This window comes from Myotis daubentonii, chromosome 14, assembly GCF_963259705.1.
Source record: "Myotis daubentonii chromosome 14, mMyoDau2.1, whole genome shotgun sequence".
NCBI classification, from domain to species: domain Eukaryota; kingdom Metazoa; phylum Chordata; class Mammalia; order Chiroptera; family Vespertilionidae; genus Myotis; species Myotis daubentonii.
The window spans coordinates 35,812,717-35,835,233 of record NC_081853.1 but is presented as its reverse complement, the minus strand read 5'-3'; the positions used below and the strand labels follow the sequence as shown (position 1 = coordinate 35,835,233).

The following is a 22,517-nucleotide window of genomic DNA, read 5'->3' as shown; positions in this document are numbered from 1 at the left end:
TTTTAAAAACTTGTGTGGCTTCTTCAAATATGTTTATAATTTTTCTCTTTGTATTAAGGCATTATTTATGTATGTATTTATTTATTTATTTGGTTTTATTTTGTGTTTTGTTTTTTTTTTGTTTTTTTTAAATTTTTTATTTATTTTTTTTTAATTTTTATTTTTTTTTTATTGCTTAAAGTATTACAAAGGGTATTACATATGTATCCATTTTATCCCCCCGCCCTAGACAGTCCCCTAGCCCCCCCATCCCCCAGTGTCTTATGTCCATTGGTTATGCTTATATGCATGCATACAAGTCCTTTAGTTGATCTCTTACCCCCCTACCTCCTGCCCCCCAACCCTCCCCGGCCTTCCCGCTGCAGTTTGACAATCTGTTTGAGGCAGCTCTGCCTCTGTATCTATTATTGTTCAAAAGTTTATAATGGTCTCTATTGTCCATGAATGAGTGAGATCATGTGGTATTTTTCCTTTATTGACTGGCTTATTTCACTTAGCATAATGCTCTCCAGTTCCATCCATGACGTGCAAATGGTAAGAGTTCCTTCCTTTTTACAGCAGCATAGTATTCCATCGTGTAGATGTACCACAGTTTTCTAATCCATTCATCTACTGATGGGCACTTAGGCTGTTTCCAGATCTTAGCTATGGTGAATTGTGCTGCTATGAACATAGGGGTGCATATATCCTTTCTGATTGGTGTTTCCGGTTTCTTGGGATATATTCCTAGAAGTGGGATCACAGGGTCAAATGGGAGTTCCATTTTCAGTTTTTTAAGGAAACTCCATACTGTCTTCCATAGATTTCAGAGAGGAAGGAAGAGGGAGAGAGAGACAAAAACATCAATGATAAGAGAGAATCATTGATCGGCTGCCTCCTGCATGCCCCACACTGGGGATTGAGCCCACAACCCAGGCATGTGCACTGACCGGGAATTGAACCGTGACCTCCTGATTCATAGGTCAGCACTCATTTGGCCTGTGATAATGACCACATATTGTTGGCTTTTTAGCTTTCGTAGGTTTTCTTGAAGGGGTAGGAATTTTTGGAAAGGCTCCTTTCCTTTAACTCCCTTAAAGACATTTTTTCACCCCCATGGATCTCTTTAGTTACTGGAAGGACAACAGAGTGAGTGCAGAAGGACATTGGTTTGTGGGGAAATGGCTGGGATGAAAGGGAAAAAAAGTCTTCATGAGAAAAAGTATGGGTTGAGGTTGGAACCTGCCAGGCAAGACCAGAATTCGTGCGGGGCGGGGGGGCGTGTTGTCCCTCAGCCCAGCCTGCACCCTCTTCAATCTGGGACCCCTTGAGGGATCCCCTCAGGGATCGGGCCTAAACGGGCAGTTAGGACATCCCTTTCACAATCCAGGACTGCTGGCTCCCAACTGCTCTCCTGCCTGCCTATTTGATTGCCCCTAACCACTTCTGCCTGCCAGCCTGATCACTCCCTAACCACTCCCTGCCAGCCTGACCGACACTTAACAACGGGCCGGCAAGGGAGGGCAGTTAGGGGTGACCAGGTCTGCAGGGGAGGGCAGTTGGGGGTGACTGGGCCTGCAGGGGAGGGCCATTGTGGGGGACCAGGCCTGCAAGGGAGGGCAGTTAGGGGTGACTGGGCTGGCAGGGGAGGGCTCTCACGACGGAGGGACGACCAAACGGGGGGGAGGGAGGGGTTGGCGCTGCGAGGTCGTTAGCCTCTGGCCAGGGCTGGGCGGAGGCCTAACAATCTCGCCTCAGTGTCCAGCAGGACCTGGGCCCTTCCCTCTGTGGACCAGAGGCCCTTTTTCTGATACCATGTTCCCAGGATCTCTCAAACCCGTTTGTGGAAGTCGGAAAACACTGTGTGTGGTCATCCCACCCTGGGGACTCCAAGGGCTTAAAGCTGGGGAGGGCCTTGGTGGGGTCCCCTCTGTTGTGGCATCCAAAGTCCCATTAGTGTTTCCTCGGGGTCTTCACCTTGACTCTGGCAGGACTTGGGCTGGTCCTCTGCATATCTGAGGTCCCATTCCCTGTACCAAAGCCCCCGAGTCTCTTGAGACCCCGATGTAGAAATCGCCTGTTGTAGATTCCCTCCTCCCCTGCACCCACCTCACCTCTCCACCACTCAGGAGGCTGAAGCCATGGAAGCGCATCCATCCACCTTGGAAGACCCCCTCTTGGATGCGGTGTGTGTGCCTGGAGCCCATCCTGCCCCTGGGCCTGAACCACGAACAGGCCTGGGCCTGGGCCATGGACAACTTCCCTGCACTGAGCCGCCCTTCCTGTGACCCCCGCCTCTGGTTCCTGGAGTGGAGCTGTGGGGCCTGCGGGCGGTTGCGCCAGCCTGGCCCCTGGGACACGGAGGTTCCCGGCGCTGAGAGGGTCTAGGAATGGCCCAGATCCGCGCCACCAGGACCCACAGTCACCTCAAGGGGAGGCCCAGGCTCCGGACCGCACAGCCCTGTGGCTCCTGAACCAGCCAGGAGGTGCCAGCCCCAGAGGGGATGGAGGGATGTGGGCTCCTGGTGCCATGCTGAGCCCAAGCCATCCGCACCAGCGCTGAGCACCCAGGCTGCACCCCTGGAAGCAGACAGAAGGCGGCCAACCTGCTCCAGGAGCTCGCACCCCTGGGGAGCCTGAGACTACCCTGTAGGCAGCCCTGTTGCTTCTTTCTCTCCTGAGGGACGCACAGATTTTCCTGGGACAGATCCCTCCCCAAGTGCAGTCAATAACATGCTAAGGTACTGACTTGGCTTTTGCATCTACTTCTCATCTCTCTGTTCTCTTCTGGAACCTGTGGACCGCGATTAAACCACGGATCCCTTAAAAAAAGAAAAAAGAAAAGAAATCACCTGTTGTCGTCATCCTGCCCTGGATGGGATGATTCTGTTCTAGAGTCCAGGGTCCCACCCTCCTCCCTCATGTTCCTTACCTTGAGCCCTGGCAGTTCCTGGGATCCTCCCTCTGTTGACTCAAGGCCGGCCGGACGCCTCAGATCAAGGCCTTACTGTCCTGTGCCCTCTGCAGGACATCAGTGTACCTCACATCCGGTACCAAGCCCAGCAATTCCAAAGCCTGATAGCAGGGGCTGAGATGGATTCTGTCGGGTCCTTTAGCCCTGCCTCTGATGCATACTTTGAAAGGGTGTGGGCCTCCTGTCCTCTATGAACCTGAGTCTACAATCCTCAGACCAAGGGTCTGATTACTCAGTTCCCTGAGGAAGTGGGGCGGGGGGAGGTACAGTTTTTAACATACAAACAGGAAGCCCAATTTCGGAAATTTAAATTCCTGCATCATTCACCTTATACTGTTAAACCCCAAATCTAGATACTATACCTACTATGATCACCCCCAAGATTTTAAACAAAGCTAAGATAACCAGTTGAGCAACTCTATTCATTAAAGACAGCCTAAAGGTAATGATTTCAACCTTGAAAACAGAAAGCTGGGGAGAGCCACATGGACAGTGGAAAAAGGGGGATGAGATGGAAAATTTCTCTGGTGGTAGCCAAGAAGTGAATGGTTTTTAAGAGCAACCTGTACTAGGGAAGCAGGATGATTCACATCTCCACAGAGACAGTCACATTACCGTGAAAAGATTTTAGGTAAATCTTATGAAAACTAGGTAATGGTGAAGGATGAGAAAGAACAATGAACCACTGAAATGGTTGGCCTAGGGAAATGTTTAGAGGAAGCATCATCTCCCTACAATGTGTCCCATCAGAATTGAACATGGGGTCCATAAGTTTGAGAAAGCTTAGGAGTGCTAAAGAAATGCCCCCTTTCTCTTACCAAAGCATCTTGGCCTCCTCACCCCTTCCCATGGAAGTGTCAGGATGGTGCTTTATGATGTCTAAGTTTCTCTCCCAGAGCTACTATTAGCTGGAGGAGAGGCTTCCTGATTAATTAAAGCCTAGGGCAGTGATGGCGAACCTTTTGAGCCCAGCGTGTCAGCATTTTGAAAAACCCTAACTTAACTCTGGTGCCGTGTCACATATAGAAATTTTTTGATATTTGCAGCCATAGTAAAACAAAGATTTATATTTTTGATACTTATTTTATATATTTCAATGCCATTTAACAAAGAAATATCAACCAAAAAAATGAGTTTGCGTGTCACCTCTGACACGCGTGTCATGGGTTCGCCATCACTACTGACCTAGGGGGTGTGGCCCCTTGTTGTCCTAGAGCAGTGGTTCTCAACCTTCCCAATGCCACGACCCTTCAATACAGTTCCTCATGTTGTGGTGACCCCCAACCATAAAATTATTTTTGTTGCTACTTCATAACTAGTTTTGCTACTGTTATGAATCGTAATGTAAATATCTGATATGCAGGATGTATTTTCATTGTTACAAATGAACATAATTAAAGCATAGTGATTCATCACAAAAACAATATGTAATTATATATGTGTTTTCCGATAGTCTTAGGCGACCCCTGTGAAAGGGTCGTTCGACCCCCAGGTTGAGAACCGCTGTCCTAGAGAAAAGCATATGTTCAGGAGGCTTGGAGTAGGGCCCTGGGAAATTTTGACATGGTGAAGATAACCAGGAAACCACAAACTCCTAGCACAGTTATATAACAAACAACCCCATTCACCAAAAGAAGGTAAAAGAGGGCCCTAGCCGGTTTGGCTCAGTGAATAGAGCGTCGGCCTGTGGACTGAAGGGTCCCGGGTTTGATTCCGGTCAAGAGCATGTACCTTGGTTGCGGGCACATCCCCAGTAAGTGGTGTGCAGGAGGCAGCTGATTTTTGTTTCTTTCTCATCGATGTTTCTAGCTCTCTATCCCTCTCCCTTCCTCTCTGCAAAAAAATCAATAAAATATTTTTTTTTTTAAAAAAGAAGAAGGTAAAAGAGGAAGAAGCCCTGTTAACCCAAGTCCAGTGTCCAGGATGAAAGGACCACACCCAAACTTCTCCTCCTCCTCCTCTTTAGTGGCATCTCCCCAAGACTCCCTGGTCTTGCCTGGCAGATTCCATCCTCAACCCATATTTTTTCTCACGAAGACTTTTTTCCCTTTCATCCCAGCCATTTCCCCACAAACCAGTGTCCTTCTGCACTCACTGTTGTCCTTCCAGGTACTAAAGACATCCATGGGGGTGAAAAGATGTCTTTAAGGGAGTTAAAGGAAAGGAGCCTTTCCAAAAATTCCTACCCCTTCAAGAAAACCTACAAAAGCTATAAAGCCAACAATATGTGGTCATTATCACAGGCCAAATGAGGAACTGAATAAAAATGATCCAGAAAAAGACCAAGACAATGTAGAAAAATTCCCCATCTCAAATGATAACTTGGGCAGCCAATAACTTCAGAGCAAAGCCAAAGACCTCAGAACTATCTATGAAGTCTCTGAAGTCTGGCCCCCAAGAAATGTTGACAGTGTGGAAGCCAAATTTTATACCTACAGGATACACCAATAGTGATGATTAAAATAAAATTGATAAGTGGTTCACTTCCAGTGAAGCATAATTTGCAGACAATTTTTATTAAATTTATTGGGATAACATCTACATTATAAAACACCAGACACATCCTAAAAGACCAGATGGATGACCAGTCACCAGGTGGAGGGGGCTTGCGGTGTGTGGGGGGGGCGGGGGATGAGGCGGGTTCGATGAAGTTGTTAGCCTCTGGCTCAGGCCGGGCGGAGGCCTAAAGACCTCGCCACTGCCTCAGTGGCTGCAGATCAGGCCCAGAGAGAGGCATGGCCTGATCAGCAGCCACCGTGGCTGCTGGCGAGGCCTGGAGACAGGGAGGGAGAGAGAGAGAGGGAAAGAGAGAGAGAGAGAGAGAGAGAGAGAGAGAGAGAGAGAGAGAGAGAGAGAGAGAGAGATGGGGCCTGATCACCTGCTGGCAAGGCCTGGAGAGAGAGAGAGGTGAGGGCTGATCAGCAGCTGCCACAGAGGCTGCGGATCAGGCCCAGAGAGAGGCCCGGAGGCAGAGACAGGCTGAGGGGTTAGGGGCAATCAAGCAGGCAGGTAGAGGCAGTTAGGTGATCAGGCAGGCAAGCAGGTGAGCATTTAGGAGCCAGCGGTCCCAGATTGCGAGAAGGATGTCCAACTGCCGGTTTAGGCCCGATACCTGTAGGCAGTCATACATCCCCCAAGAGGTCCCCAATTGGAGAGGGTGCAGGCTGGGCTGAGAGAAACCCCCTCTATGCATGAATTTCATGCACCGGGCCTCTAGTAATTAATAAGCAGAGCCATAGAACTGGATATACTGATGTAACTGGGATACATCCCCTTCTCACTGTGGAAAACTGGGTCTTTACACTATTCAGATGTGCTTAACTGTATGGTTAATCTGTCAATGTGTGCACAAATTTAGTTTCAATTTTAATTCACTCCTAATTCTAGCCCCTGCTTATTTTTTTTTTTTTTTTTACACCTTGGCCTATAAGACACTTTGGCAATGATTTCTATAAATAAGTTACTGAGACGTTTGACATACTTCGTTGGGTGATAATTCTGTGAAAAGATACTCTATGTACACTTTTCAGTTTGATGTAATTCAGTTATTTTAGTCACTTAATATTTTGGGGGGGTTAATAAACAGAAATAATAACCAATTGTTTTTTCTTTTGAAATAACTTGATATTTCAAAAGAAGAGAAAGAAGACATTAAGGCAATCATACAAAAAATAAAAGTCTTGTCTTTTCTTCTCTAATCTTTTGTGTGGTTATTTTTTATTGTAAGTTATATGTAGGGGGAAACTATACATTTTTTGTATTATATATATTTATATAATATTTAGGTTTTTAAGCTGGTCTTTTACTACCCCATATTACAAGTATGATGCATACAGCTGGATAAGAGATGGGAAAAGGGATATATGAGAGATTTTGCGTGAGCCTCAGGAAGCTAGAAATTATTCCTCTTTACTGCTGTACTTAGCCCATAAGTAGTTATTAGCAAATGATTATTGAATAAGTTATTCATGGGAGTGGGAAGCCAGGCCAGCTGGAGTTCGTTAGAGTAAGAAAATGTAATTTTTACATTACACACACACACACACACACACACACACACACACACACACACACGGGTGGGCAAAATTAGGTTTACAGTTGTAAGGTACATGAAACAGTTTATTCTTGTATGATTTATTTATTTATTTATTTATTTATTTATTTATTTATTATTGTGTTATTATTATTATTATTAACCTACTTTTGCCCACCCCTCTGTGTGTGTGTGAGTGTGCAGCGGTACTAACAAAACTTTTGCAGTTACTTTTTTTCATAGACATCAAGATCACAGTTTTTCAGACAATTAAATTGTGAATGCTATAGTAACACAAGGTTATTATTTTCAATTAGTTAATTAGGAATTTGCTCGTGGTACTGTTTTGAATTTGACTATTAGCATAAGATTTAACTGTAACTATTAAAACCTATAAAGTTTCATTTTTCATTTGAAACTCTCATTTAAAATACATGACTCAGAGAAGACTAACTTTATATTGGTAATAATATAATAAATAGAAGTGCTTGGCAAATTTACTTTCTTTTGTATTTGCTGCCACCAAATGGCAAATTAATAAAATTACTAGTCTGGTACATTAACAGCAGTTCTCAACCTATGGGTCACGACCCCTTTGGCAGTCGAACGACCCTTTCACAGGGGTCGCCTAAGACTATCCTGCATATCAGATATTTACATTATGATTCATAACAGTAGCAACATTACAGTTATGAAGTAGCAACGAAAATAATTTTATGGTTGGGTCACCACATGAGGAACTGTATATTTAAAGGGCCAGAAGGTTGAGAACCACTGCATTAATATATGGTAGTAATAAAAGTAATGGCCCATTAATATTTTTATTAGGTTAATTTGTTCATATAAAGTTTTGACAAGAGGAGAAGAACAAATTTAATATGTTTATAATTGTAGCTACCCACCAGAGTGGACAGGATGGTTTCTACCTTCTAACATACCTGGAAAGGCATATTAGAACACAGCAATGATCACAATGACAAAGATAGTAAAAACTGGTGATTCTTTCAGACTAATAAGAAATGAGGTTGATGGCATGCTCTATACAGGGAATTTAATTCTGACATTTGGTCTTTCTAGGCCATTGCACCTGAGAATTATAGTTCCAAAATATTTTAGGCCTAATTTTATTTACTTGAAGGCAATCCATTTTACTAAAAATAACTGTTGGGATAAGATTCTGGAAAAATTATTATATAAGAAAAAAATAGGAGCAACCCAAATGTTTAATCTTAGGAAATTGGTTAAATACAATAACATATTACTTTAAAATGTAATGTATATATAATCATTGAAAGTGTTTTGAGGGAAAGTCCACATTGTTAAGTAAGTGGAGGAAGATGGGGAGAACAAGTTACTAAACAGTAATTATCACTTTTTTTTTTAAGTACAATATCTCTCTTTGGGAGATATTGTGATTTCTTTATATATTACTAAAATGAACATGTTTTAAATACTCAGACATTATATAGATTGAATATTTTATACTTTATAAATAGTTTCTTAGGTAAAGACACCCCCGTGGAATTATTTGATTATTATAGTGAATATATTTGAATAGTTCTTTTTAAAAATATGAAAGTACTGTGTTGTTAGCAATTCTAAGACTCAAACCCCACTTTTGAGTCTCTTCTGAGAATACAGTAAGGATTGGTTCATATATAAAGAAAACTTTTTTGAAAACTCTGTCTTACTATACAGATTAATTTTTTTTTTCTTGATAGAAGGGTAAGACCAAGTTCAGAATTAGTAAGATTTTTAATATTATCCAATAATTCAATGTTTAAAGGTTCTAGTTATTTTTATAATATAGCCCTTCGTTTCTAGTGTCAGCATATTCTTGCTTTTCATATCTGTTTTCTGCTACAGGCCTGAGAGTGGAATTGAAACAATACAACTACTGCTTCCACCAGAGGAAAATAGTATGGGGATTCCTATTATGGTAGGTTATTTTCCAGTGGTCTCTCTGCAGTAATATAGGCAGCTCTTGTGATTTATTAGTTTGTTGCTATTTATGCCTCCTCATAACTTAAACTTTGCTTTTATACATATATGTATGTGAACATATTTAGTATAAGCTAAAATCCTTTGTTGTAGACATGTTGTTTGTAAGTGTGGTAGGCCATGTATTTCTGGAAAACTTATGTAGCAACTTAATAAGATAGATTTTCATTGGAGGGTGCTTAAAATCTAATTTAAAATCTGTGTTGTAGCTTGGAAAGGAGAATATTAAATAGCTGAAAATAATGGTACTGCAAGTGGTTTTATTTTATCATGAAAAAAATAATAAATTACTAGATGTTTTCATTCATCTCTTATCCAGCTGTATGCATCATCTTGTTCATAGCTAATTCCCTTACATGGCATGTTTTTGTGGTACACCCTTGTAAATATTATTAGCCATTCAATACTCACTGGGGAACCTCAGTTATATGAGTGACTCCTGTGTTTTATTGCAAGTAGTTAGAAAAATCTCTTAAAATTTAGAGGCGTTAGACTAAAGGCACTGGTGAAGATAATATAAGCTAGTTTGTTATCACTGGCATTGTTAGGCTTCTTTGAAATTCAAGTATATTGAAAGATTCTGTAGAAAGGAAGAAACTATAACCCAGGCTGCATCGTACTGTACTTTTTGTTAAATATTTTATTATCCAAATGGTAATGCCATTTGATATTAACTAGGCTTGATGCAAAGGTATTTCAAAACAAAAAATCACATTGGTTTTTTGTTGTTTGTTTTTAGTTAAATTAAACTTTTTTAAAGAAGAGGACGTGATAAGAAAGCTGTTGTGTTGAAAACTGAAAGATTTTATCCATCTGTATTTTGGGAGGAGGGGAGCTGATTATTGGAAAAACATTATTTACTAGGTTTTGTTCTTGAAACAGGTATAATTTCTGTCATTAAAGATTAACAGTCTCTTTAGAAATTCTGAATTATGTATGAGTTAACCAACTGTGAATCTTTACCTGGCCTTTCAGGGTTGTCTTCTCAATTTAAGAACAACAACAAAAACTCATATGATGCCTCTCATTTGTTGTTACCTTGAATGGCTTTTACCAACTAGAATTCCATTGGACATTCACCACCACACCTTTTTTCTCTTCTTTATAAACCGTTTTTCCTAACCTCTGACTCAATTAAGGCTTTGAATGAATATTGAAATACTCCTATCCTAATTTAATTAAGCATTTGGGTAATGGGTGGGCAAGTCAGAAAAAGAGAAGTTGGACTTAAAGTAGTAAGAATAACATTTGATTGGGAAAATGGTAATAAATAGCAGACACAGTCAACATCATATTTTGCCCATTAATTTTTTCTTTCCTGGAAATGTTTGTTGGAGACCAGACAGAGTCACAAATTGAATTACTTTTGCTGTGATCACTGTATAAGTTGTAATTTTCATCTTTTACCACTGGATGGTGTATTTGCATTGGTTTCTGCAAATTTTCTAAATTTACATAAGGAATCATTTTAAAATCCATCACAAAGAATAGTGAAATTAACATAGTGGTATATAGATGAGCAAATTAAAACTAGTGAAGCATAACTATCATTTGGATATAATATATAATAATTATTTTTAAAAAGATAAGTCCTTGTGTATGAAATGGTTAAGAGCTATATACCTGACTATGTTTCCTAATACAATCTTTAATCTACCACCCTGAAACAGTTTAGACTGCAGCGGTTCTCAACCTGTGGGTCGCGACCCCAATGTGGGTCCAACGACCCTTTCACAGGGGTTGCCTAAGACCATCAGAAAACACATATATAATTACATATTGTTTTTGTTATTAATCACTATGCTTTAATTATGTTCAATTTGTAACAATGAAATTGGGGGTCACCACAACACGAGGAACTGTATTAACCCTTTTCGGTACAACCTCTAGGAGCAGGTCCAACGTCGAGCAATAAGAACATTAAAAAGTTCAACATTCAATTCGTCAATTAATTTGGATCAGACTGTTTGAATTCCAAAAATAACATTGGACTGCAAAGGGTTAAAGGGTCCTGGCATTAGGAAGGTTGAGAACCACTGGTTGAGAGGTTTTGATTATTTAGGTCAAGCATGTCAAACTCCCCATCCACAGGCCACATGCCTCGTTTATTTGGCTTGAGTTTGACATGTTTGATTTAGGTGGTGCTATAATTTAAATGACATCTAAATAAAACACAACTTCTTAATTGGTAGTGTTAGAAAAAATACAGATAGCTCGGGTTTTTAAAGTTGTCCTTGATGAACATTCTCTCTCTTTCTCCTAGCCAGTAGGAGAAACTCCTCTCATTGAAGCCTTTTATTTCACAGATATTATACTCAAATTCTTTTTTTTGTTAGTTAACAAGTGACTTTAAAAAAATTATATATATATATATATTTTTTGTTTTGTTACTGATTTCAAAGAGGAAGAGGGAAAGAAAGATAGAAATATCAAAGATGGGAGAGCATCATTGGTTGGCTACCTCCTGCATATCCCCTACTGGGGATTGAGCCTGCAACCTGGAAATGTGCCCTGACCTGGAATCGAACCGTGACCTCTGGTTCATAGGTCAACACTCAACCACTGAGCCATGCCGGCTGGGCACCAAATGATTTTTTTTTAATTAATTAATTTTTATTGTCTAAAGTTTTACATATGTCTCCTTTTTCCACGATTGACCCCCCCCCCCAGCTATTCCCACCTCCGAGGGCAAGCCCCCACCGCCCCAGTGTCTGTGTCTATTGGTTATGCTAATATGCATGCATACAAGTCCTTTGGTAGTTATCATGCTTGAATGAATTATTTTTTTAATAATGTGTGTGTGTGTGTGTATGTGTGTGTTATTTATTTTAGAGAGGAAGTGTTACTTAACATCAATGATGAGAGAGAGTCATTGACCAGCTGCCCTCCTGTACACCCCCCACTGGGGACCGAGCCCACAACCCAGGCATGTGCCCGTGACTGGAATTGAACTTAGGACCCTTCAGTGCACAGGCTGATGCTCTATCCACTGAGCCAAACCAGCTAGGGCAGTGCTTGAATGAATTAAATACTTAAGTCTATAAATTTATTTGGGATTGTAACAAGGTTGTTACAAGGTTGTGGAGATCCCAATTCAAGGAAATAATAATCTGATGTAATAAATCATGCACTTATATTTTAAAGGGCAAATCAAGTATGGACCTGGAACATCAGTTTCTCCTAACTTTTCTCTGAGGCCTTCTTTCTGCAATGTAGTGTCATTTCCTTTTCTGTTCTTTGAAGGATTATTTAGAGAAAAACAGAGTTATACAAACAAACATTTAAAATTGCACCTTCGTGTAGTCTGCTCTTTACTAGCCATCTGATGGTTTTTGAGGTATGAATTTAGAGGCTGTTGTAACCTAGCAAGTTTAAATTCTCAACAGCCTTGTTCTGTTAAATACCCAATTATTCTAGGTTCTCTTGAGCTGTGGATTAAATGACAGGTTTGCCTCCTAACAGGGAGTCTTCATCTCTGAGTGTTCCAAGTTTTGGTCCTAACTCTTAGTAAGTATTGGAATGTGAACTTTTGTCATATAACCCCTCCAGGACTTATTTTTCTTACCTGTAAAGTAGTGATTAAGGTTAGCAAATTATGACTAAGGAGTGGTGTTGCTAGAAAAACAAACACAAATGTATAGACCTCTGAAGGAAAGAACAAATTACTTATGATCCTGCCACTGATTTAACTAATTTACTGTTGTTGCTGTTCAAGTATGTTTATGTATGAAATGAAGACAAGGCGGTGGTAGATGTCTTCAATAAAGTGTACTTCAATAAAATTTAGAAAACAGAACCTACACAGAACCTAGAGACAGAAGAACTTCGCTGGAGAGAACATGGCAAAAGATCCTGGACAGAAACTGGAGACAGAACCTAGAGACAGAACCTAGCGAGAGAACATGGCAAAAGATCCTGGACAGAAACTGGCCACAGAACCTAGAGACAGAACCTGGCTACAGAACCTGGATAGAACATGGCAAGAGAACCTGACTAGAACCTGGTGACTGAACCTGGCTGGAGAACCTGGACAGAACCTGGCTGCAGAACCTAGTGAGGGAACATGGCTACAGAACCTGGCTGGAGAACCTGGAGAACCTGGCTGGAGAACCTAGCAGGAGAACATGGACACAGAACCTGGCTGGAGATCCTAACCAGAACTTCGCTGGAGATCCTGAACAGAACTTGGCTGGAGATCCAGACCAGAACTTGGCTGGATATCCTGGCTAGAGATCCTGGCTAGGCTGCTGATCAACTGAACGCTGTCTCCGTGTCATTGCTTCTTCGCCGACTCCATCTACACCTTTGGGAACCCCTGGACCTGCTGGGGTTGGACCCCAGCAATTTATAAAAGAAATATATATTTGGTCTTCATCCAGCACAGAGCTCCTAAAACCCTTTGAATTTCATGTGATGCTAGTGATAAAGGTGTCTTTTGTTGGGTGAATGAGGTGACTTTGGACTGGACCTTAGGATTGGAGCTAGTTCCCAGGAGAACCAACTACCTGATGAGAGGGCTGGCACGTTCAGTCCACCAGCTTCTAGGGAGCAGTTACACAGTTTCGGCTCAGTGTGAGATCCTCAGCTGGTCTTCCTTGGATTTAAGGGATGGGAGGGACTAGAGTGGCCCAGCTATTGCACAGGCAGTCCTTGTTTATTGATCCTATAGTTGTTCTAGAGTTACCTCTGCTCCTGGACCCTTTGAGGAAAATCATTTTAATGTTTTTAAATTCATTAAACAAGGAGGTCATTAACTGAGGTGGTTCTAAAGACACAGCCGCCTCTACCAGTATAAGCAAACCTAAATCAAAGCCTGTAAATGCCTCGAGATTATAATATGGATACCCAAGAGCAACTACTTACAAATAAGCAACGAGGCTTTAGGCTATTGTCAATCAATAATTTCCTTACTTTGCTCCTGCCTTTTCTGTATAAACGTCTCTACCCTAGCACCTGTCAGTGAAGCGCTCTCACTTCTTCTGGGTTTGGTGCAGCCCAATTTGAGTCAATTGTTGCTCAAATAAACTCTTACAATTTTTTAATATCTTCAAAAATAAATAAATAAAATAAAATTTAGTTGACTAAATAAAAGCGAGCAAATATCATTTTATGTATGACTTATAAAAGTAATGGGTGGTATAGAGAATTGTTAATCAGGACTCTTGGTTACAAATGACAGATATCACAATTCAAAGTAGCTTAAATGCAAAAGGAAATTTATTGGTCAGGTGATAGGAATGGTCAGGCAGAGCTAGATCCAGAACTTGGTGATAGTGGATTCTCATCACCCTCTCCCCTTTTTAAACTTTGCCCTGTTTTTCCTCTTATGGGCAGGCAGTTTAGCTTACGTTGTTCTTACTATAATCCCAAAAGAAAAGAGATTATCTTTTCCCGGTAGCCTAGGTAGGAAAGCAAGTCCTGAGGAAGGCTGTGAGTATGTGTTCTTACCTGAACTAGACATGGGCCTAGGTGTAGGTAGGTGGTACTCTGGCCAGTCCTGGGCCTCTTGTATATGTCTGGATCAGATGTACTCCATAAAGAGATTATTGTGAAATAACCTATGGCTGCTACTAGGATGGATAGAAATAGAGAAAGGAGAGCCAAGAGTTGAGATGAGGTGGTTTTGTGATAACTCATGTGAAGACTGAAGTGAGTCTGAACTCGGTCACTATGAGGGAAGAGAGAGTTCAGGAAGAGTTTTGGTAAAATTCCTAGAACTTGGTGCCTAACTAGAAGTGGGAAATGAAGTAAGGTAAGGCTTTCAGATAATTATTTTTATGTTCTGAGTCCTGTATATTGGTGGTGCCATTACTATTAGCCAGCCTAGGAATTTCAGAAAAAGAACACTTTGGGGAACTGGACTAGAGGTGATAAAGTGAATCCTGACATGCTAAATCTGAGATAAAACGGAATATGCAGGTAAAATGGCCTATTGAGCATTTGGAAGTTGAGTCTGTAGGTTAGGACTGGAAATAAAGAGTTGGAAGTTTCACATAGTTAATGGAAATTATGAAAATAGATGAGATTGTCTAGAAAGAGATTATAGTACTGGCTTTCCTTTCAGTAAAAAATGAGCTGAAAGGAAAGCCAGTATTTACAGGTGACTGAAGAAAAGCCAAGTAAAAAGGGGCCAATATAGGTGGGGAAAAATAGGTGATATTTTTATGGAGGTAGCAAGAAGAGCGTTGGTATCCACTAGTGTAGAGTAGGTGAGAAAAATTAGGATTTTTCAGTAGGTAATCCTTGGTGATCGTAGAGCAGCTTCGGAATGGTGAATATGGGCGTCAGATTGCAGTAAGTGAAACAAGTAATAAATGGAGTGGTAGCTTGTTAGGGAGGAAGAGTAGTTTTCTGTAGGCCAGGAGGAAGGAACAGAGATAGCAGTAAGGGATAAATCAAAGTGATATAAGAAAAGAATCAGAATTGATAAATGTAAGGTCTGTAAGAAGATGGAAATATTTTTTAATAAACTTACTTTTTCCTCTGTGAATACAAGCTCTTCCTGTCAGACTGTGAAGTCATTAAGGTTTGTACCTGGCATATTAAAACGTGCTTGGCCCAGGCTCACTTGATTGGAGCATTGTCCCATATACCAAAAGATTGTGGGTTTGGTTCCCAGTCAGGGCACATACGCAGGTTGCAGGTTTGAACCCCAGTGATGCTTCTCTATCACTGATGTTTCTCTCTCGCTTTTTCCCCCTTCCGTTCTCTGTAAAATCAATTTTTAAAACATACACATATCCTTGGATGAGAATTAAACAAATGAAGTGCTTAATAATTGATCACTGAATGAATGAAATATCAGAGGGGAAAAGTTGAAAATACAAACAAATATGTTTGGAAGTAAATCAAGGAAGTTGAAGGAATTCATCTTTATTGTCCTCTTTCTCTGTGAAGTAGAATGCCAAGAGATAATGCCTCCCAGCTTACTTACCTTAAAATATTTTTTATGAGACTAGATGTGAGAGCATTCTTAAAGTAGGAAATACTCCTATAAATGGAAGGAAATAATACTTTTCATTTCTGGCATCTTAATTTTGAAAGGGACGTCAAATCAGATGATACTCTGTTTTCGACAACTCAGAAATCCCATATGCTTCCTTAACAACTGCTAATTTAACTTCTCTTAGGTGTGTGTGATGTGTGGGAAGAGCCAGCTTTGGAGACAGATGGGCCTGGATTATAATCCAGTTTTCTCCATTTCTTAGCCATGTGATTTTTTTTCAATTTTTGACTTCTCCAGCCAGATTTTTATCTGTGAAATTTTGATTAAAAACTACTTTGCAGGCAAGTTGTTACAACTGACTACACAGGCATTTAAGTTGGCTGGGATGGATGTTCATCCCTGCCCCACATGAGCAGCCAACCTCTTCCATCTTCAGGTAAAATAATGCTAGATGAAAGTACTATCTTATATTGAACCAGATTTCATCTTTCTGCTTGTTATTTATTGTTCATTGATCTTTTTAAAAAAATTGATTTGAGAAAGAGAAACATAGATTTGTTGTTCTACTTATTTATGCATTCATTAGTTGCTGCTTGTATGTGCCCTGACTGGGGATGGAACCTGCAACCTTGGCATATCAGGGCAACGCCCTAACTGAGTTACCCGGCCAGGGCCTATTGATCCTAATCCTTAACTCCAGAACTATGCAATTTGGTATTGCTTCACAGTGACAGCACTTCAAATATTTTAAAGCTGTCATATTCCACCTGGCTCCTTTTCAGACAAAATACTTTCAGCTTCATTGACACTTAGGACATGGTTTTTAGATCTACCCTCATCCTACCCTCTTTTAATGTGTTCTCATCTCAATACTCTGGATGCAATCTGACCTATGTCTAGTCATTAGCCTTACTTTTTCTAGAAGAGAAAAGTGAGATTACTAGGAAACATTTTTGAGATAAAGTCTTTGTTTTAATTAAAGTGTAATTTCTTTATTTATATTCTAAGGTATACTAATCTCTTTCATTAGTGGCATTTATCAAATGATTGCCTTTAATCTGTTTTAAGATAAATTACTGATGACTGATTTTTTTTCCCTTTAAAAAAATAAATCTAAGGAGTCCTCAAAGTATTGTTCAATACTTGTGTGTTGAGATTAATCCATAATGATGGGAAAATTAATCTATTGAAATAAAATGCCAAGGTTCAATTTTTCAGTGTAGTACAAACATGTCAAACTCAAAGTCTAACATAGGCCAAATAAATGAGGCATGCGGCCCATGGGCCACGAGTTTGACATGCTTGGTGTAGTACATACATACTGTTGGTTGCCTGCTCACTGGCCATAACCTGCTTCCTTCCTTGCAGGCCCCAGTTTTGTTTGAATGCCCACCTCTATCCCACAGGACTTGGAGAAATCCCTGATAGTTTAAGTTAATTGTGGTAATCCTACTCTGCTTAGTAGTGATTTGTTTAGAAAGGGACATGTGTTAACTACAGTCACATGCCAGGGAAAGTCCCCCTTCTACTGCACAATATGTGTCTGACATGATGCCTTGAAGTTTGTCAGGTATCATGTGACTATGAAGGGAATTGTCCTGAGGTTCATGCTGAATCTGATAGAGAAAAGCTGGAAGGAGCCTAGGTGTCCAAATGTGATATCATTGGATAACTGAATCAGCCATTTTAGAGCCACCTTATTTCACTTCCTGTCATTTATGATGATAAATCTACTGTTTAAATCAGTTGAGGGTAACATGCTATTTTAGTTTAGTTTAGGATAACCCTAATAGTAAAGAACAAACATTTAATAGTCTATTATGCGGAAAAGTAGACACTTTGCAGAAGGCCCATCATCATGTAAAGATGAACTGTATAATTTTAAAAACACATTAGAATTATATTGGGGTCAAAAGTTTTATAGGTATTCTCCCAATACTGAATGTTCTGATTGTGAACAAAGCAGACAAAGAAGTTCTATAATATAAAATGAAATAGTACGTTTAACTACGTAGTTAGTCAATAATGAGCTAGTTATTAATTCTGACAGCCACCCTTCTTTCCATTTAAGAAGTTAAAAATTGACTACAGCTAAAGGAATAGACATTGTTTTATTTTGAAGTAACATTAAGTTATAAGCATAGCTTTTTCAAGTTTATCAAGAGCATTAAAATCTATTTTTTTAAATATATTTTATTGATTTTTTACAGAGAGGAAGGGAGAGAGATAGAGAGTTAGAAACATCGATGAGAGAGAAACATCGATCACCTGCCTCCTGCATATCTCCCACTGGAAGATGCAACCCAGGTACATGCCCTTGACCGGAATTGAACCTGGGACCCTTCAGTCTGCAGGCTGACGCTCTATCCACTGAGCCACACCAGTTTCGGCTAAAATCTATTTATGCAGACAAATTTCATACCCAAAATATGTTGGAAACACATTTTCTTTATTTCAACAATAGCAATTGACAAAACTTGATAATTTTAGATAGAATCTATACCAATGAAAGGGTAATATGCTAATTAGACTGCATGTCTTCCAGACATCCTCCGGACAAAGCCGCAGCAGCTGTGAGGGCCAAGGGCCAGCGGCACAGGAGAGGCAGGATGGCACCGGTGGGCCCAGGCCAGTCCTACTTTCGCCACATAGCCCCTCTGTCCTCAGAGGCGGGCGCTGGGAGAGGTGGGGTGGCCCACGGGTCCTGGAGCCTCCACAGAGGCTGGATGGGGTGCGACTGCAGTGCCTCAACCTCCCACAGCCGGCCTGGTCCCAGATCGTCCCCCACACACAAGTGGACGGGGGGAGGGGGGGGGCAGCACTAAGAAGCGAGGGCCAAGGGTCTGCAGCCCCATCGACTGGCTTTGGGAGCGGCAGCAGCGGGGTGATGGGGGCAGTGCCTTCCCCTGATCCTCCCAGTGGCCTCCCACAGAGGGGGGCCAGACTGAGGGGATCCCCCCCCCCCACGGTGGACAAATTTTCATGCACCAGGCCTCTAGTTCTTTCATAAAGGGAGCAAAAATATGAAAAATGTTTAAACTATCTGAGTCATCACTTGGATTTTAAAATAGTTACGTTCAGTATTTTTGTCTCCACCCTTCTATGGTTTGAAATGAAAGATGTGTGAATCATTTTCTTTAGAATTTCCCAAACAATAACTACTTTGAAATGGATTTGGCATATACAGTCACAATTTGTGTGTGAAATAACTAGTGTACACTTCAGCTACTGATCTTACTGCACTTGTGGGAATTCCTTGGGCATCTCATCTAATTATTGCTTATAAAGATAAACATTGGGTGACCATAGCAACTTATTTTTAAGTTGAAAATTTTCTCCCTTTAGTCTTGATACTATATTTACTCCAGTGCCACCACACTAGAAATTAGAATGAATTGGAAATACCCTTCCTCAATCTTTTAAAAGGGAAGGCAGAAACTCATCCTGTTTAAAATAAAATTTTACATTGTACTAATTTGTTAGTTTGAATTTTGCAGTTAATAATGTAATTACATTCAGAAGTGTGTTATCCTGGGCCTGGGTGTATAAGTCATATGGCATAGAATCTCAGGGGTGGGCAAACTTTTTGACTCGAGGGCCACAATGGGTTCTTAAACTGGACCGGGGGGCCGAAACAAAAGCATGGATGGAGTGTTTATGTGAACTAATATAAATTCAAAGTAAATATCATTACATAAAAGGCTGCGGTCTTTTTTTTCAATAGTTTTATTCATTTCAAACGGGTCGTAGTTTGCCCACGGCTGGCATAGATGCTGGTAGTTAATGTAAGTCCCAGTCAAAAATTATACTGATGAGAGACAGATCACATAGGATATTTGAAAGTAACACAACTTAAAAAAAAACCTCCATTTCAGTCTGGCCTTCAATTAAGTCTGAATGATGAGTACTTTTGCTTAATTTCTAACTACTTCTTGAGGCAATTAAAATTTTGAAGAAAGTAATCTAACTTTCAAAAATATTGCTTAAATACAATGCAATATACTTGACAACCAAGTAGTTCTCCCCCCCCCCCCCCTTTTCTCCCCAGTTTTGGCATATTGGGTATATTTTAGAAAACTACCTGTATAGTTACATTTGGCTTAACATTTTTTGCTTGCATACTTTTGAAAGGAAATAATTGTTTCAAGACTCAAATCTGGAAATTGTCATTTGAATATTGATTTAGTCCTTAAGTGCTCATATATAACTTGAATCTACACTCTTCCTAGAAAGCCATCTCCTGTGTTAACTGAACCATAGTTTTTATAAGTACATGCTTCTCCAGAAGTCTTCTCAACTGTTCCTTTACTCAGAGCCAAGTCTATCTTGGGAATGTCTCTCTCCCTCCCTCTCTTTCTCCCTCCCCGCCCCCCCCCCCTCACTCACTCCCTATATGGGCTCCTGCTGTGGTGTGTGTGTGTGTGTGTGTGTGTGTGTGTGTGTGTGTGTGTGTGTGTAGGAGGGAGGGGTGTGGAGTCAGCATTTTTCTCGTCCTCCATTTACTGGTCTACGTACCTATAAAAACCTTCCTTCTCTGGAGGCCCATATCATCTGTCAAGGTTAGCCTTCTATTTCTTGTTGCTATTGTCTGTCAAATTTCACTCCCCATTGCTACATCTGGATCATAGTTGTCTCAGCCATCTAGGTGATATCATTTCTTTGTAGATGACATTTTGAACATCATATTTTACAGTTTAACAACCTCTACGACATGAGCCTCTCCATTTGGTTCTAGCCACATAACTCTAATGACCACATCTTCCAACTTGTCTCATGTACTGAAACTGTCTTCACTTCTGAATTTTTGCTGTTTCATCCTAGGCCCCATAACCCATTACTTTCAACTGCTAAACACTCCTTTTCCTTTTCAACTTTATCTGTTCTCTTCCACCAGCTAACTTATATCAACACCTTGTTTTTCAGGACAAAGATCCTTTCTTTATGACTCAAGATAATTTTCCCATTTCTTTTCAAAATCCACGCCCCCCCCCCCCCAACACACACACACACACACACACTTTCTTCTGTATCTGTGTGATCTTCCTTTATCCATTATTCTTTTTTCAGTTATTCCCCTGTCCTGTATCCCTCCCCCCTTTTTTTGGACAGTATTACATCTTCTGATCCATGAACACAGGATATCTTTCCATGTATTTATATCATTTTTAATTTCTTTCATCTATGTTTTATAATTCTTAGTTTACAAGTCTTTTACCTCCTTAATTAAGTTTATTTCTAAGTATTTTATTGTTTATGATGCTATTGTAAATGAAATTTTATTTTCAGATAGTTCATTCTTCGAGTATAGAAACACAGCCAATTTTTGTTGCTTTTTTTTTTATCTTGCACCTTTGCTGAATTCATTAATTCATTCTAGTGTGTGTGTGTGTGTGTGTGTGTGTGAGAGAGAGAGAGAGAGAGAGAGAGAGAGAGAGAGAGAGAGAGAGAGAGATAGATCTTAAGGGTTTTCTATGTAAGATCATGTCATCTGCAAAGAAAAATAATTTTATATCTTCCTTTCTGATTTAGATGCCTCTCCCTCCCCCCTCCTTCCCTCCCTTCCTCCCTCCCTCCTTTCTTCAAGTCCAGTACTGTGTTAAAAATAAATAGTGAGAATGAACATACTTGTCATGTTCATAATTTTAGAGGAAAGGCCTTCAGTCTTTCACCATTGATTTGTGGGTTTTTTATATATGACCTGTATTATGTTAAGGTCATTTCCTTATTTCCTTCTATTCCTAATAGTTACAAGTTTTTATCATGAAAGTGTTTTGAATTTTACCAAATGTTTTTTCTGTACCTACTGAGATGAATGTGTGATTTTTTAAGTTCTTCATTCTATTAATGTCTTGTGTCACATTCCTTGATTTTTGTATGATGAATCATGATTGCATTTCAGTATTTAAGTCCCACTTGGTCATGGTGCATGATCCTTTTAATGTGCTACTGAATTTGGTTTGCTGGTATTTTGTTGAGGATTTTTGCATCTAAGTTCATCAGGAATATTGACTTGTAAATTTCTTGTAGTGTCTTTATCTGGTTTTGATAATGTTGGATATGCTGATTTCATAAATGAGTTTGGAAATGTTCCTTTCTCCTCAATTTTTTTTGGAAGAGTTTGAGAAGGATTGGCATTAATTCTTTAAATGTTTGGTAGAATTCACCAGTAAAGCCATCTGGTCCTGTGCTTTTCTTATTGGGAGGTTTTTAATTACTAATTTAATGTCCTTATAAATTACATGTCTGCTCAGATTTCTATTCATGATTCAGTCATGGTAAGTTTTATGTATCTGGAAATTTATCCATTCTAGGTTGAACAATTTGCTGGCATAGCTTTATGATCTCCTTTTCCCCTTTACCATCAATTATAATGTCTCCTCTTTCATTTCTGATTTTATATGTGCATTCTCTTTTTATCACAGTTTAGCCAAAGATTTGTCAAATTATATTTTCATAAAAACAACTCTTTTAGTTTTGTTGATTTGTTTCCCTATTGTTTTTCTGCTCTCTGTTTCATTTATTTCTGCTCTAATCTATGTATTTTTTTCTTCTGCTAACTTTGGGCTTAGTTGTTTTTTTTCTAG

The 22,517-nt window shown here is 40.1% G+C and overlaps 1 protein-coding gene across 4 annotated transcripts in view; it reads left to right on the top strand.

Annotated features, from left to right (window-relative positions):
* The window catches only part of ANKRD28 (ankyrin repeat domain 28), a 148,880-nt gene that overhangs the window by 26,559 nt on the left and 99,804 nt on the right, over positions 1-22,517 (top strand). For 2 of the 4 annotated variants that reach the window (XM_059664002.1, XM_059664005.1), the window contains one exon: positions 8,853-8,925. The exons of the other annotated variants lie outside the window; for them this stretch is intronic. In XM_059664002.1, the coding sequence (XP_059519985.1) occupies positions 8,908-8,925 (18 nt within the window). In that variant the 5' untranslated portion in view covers positions 8,853-8,907. Of the gene's footprint in view, positions 1-8,852; positions 8,926-22,517 lie in introns of those variants that run through there. 4 annotated transcript variants of the gene reach the window in all.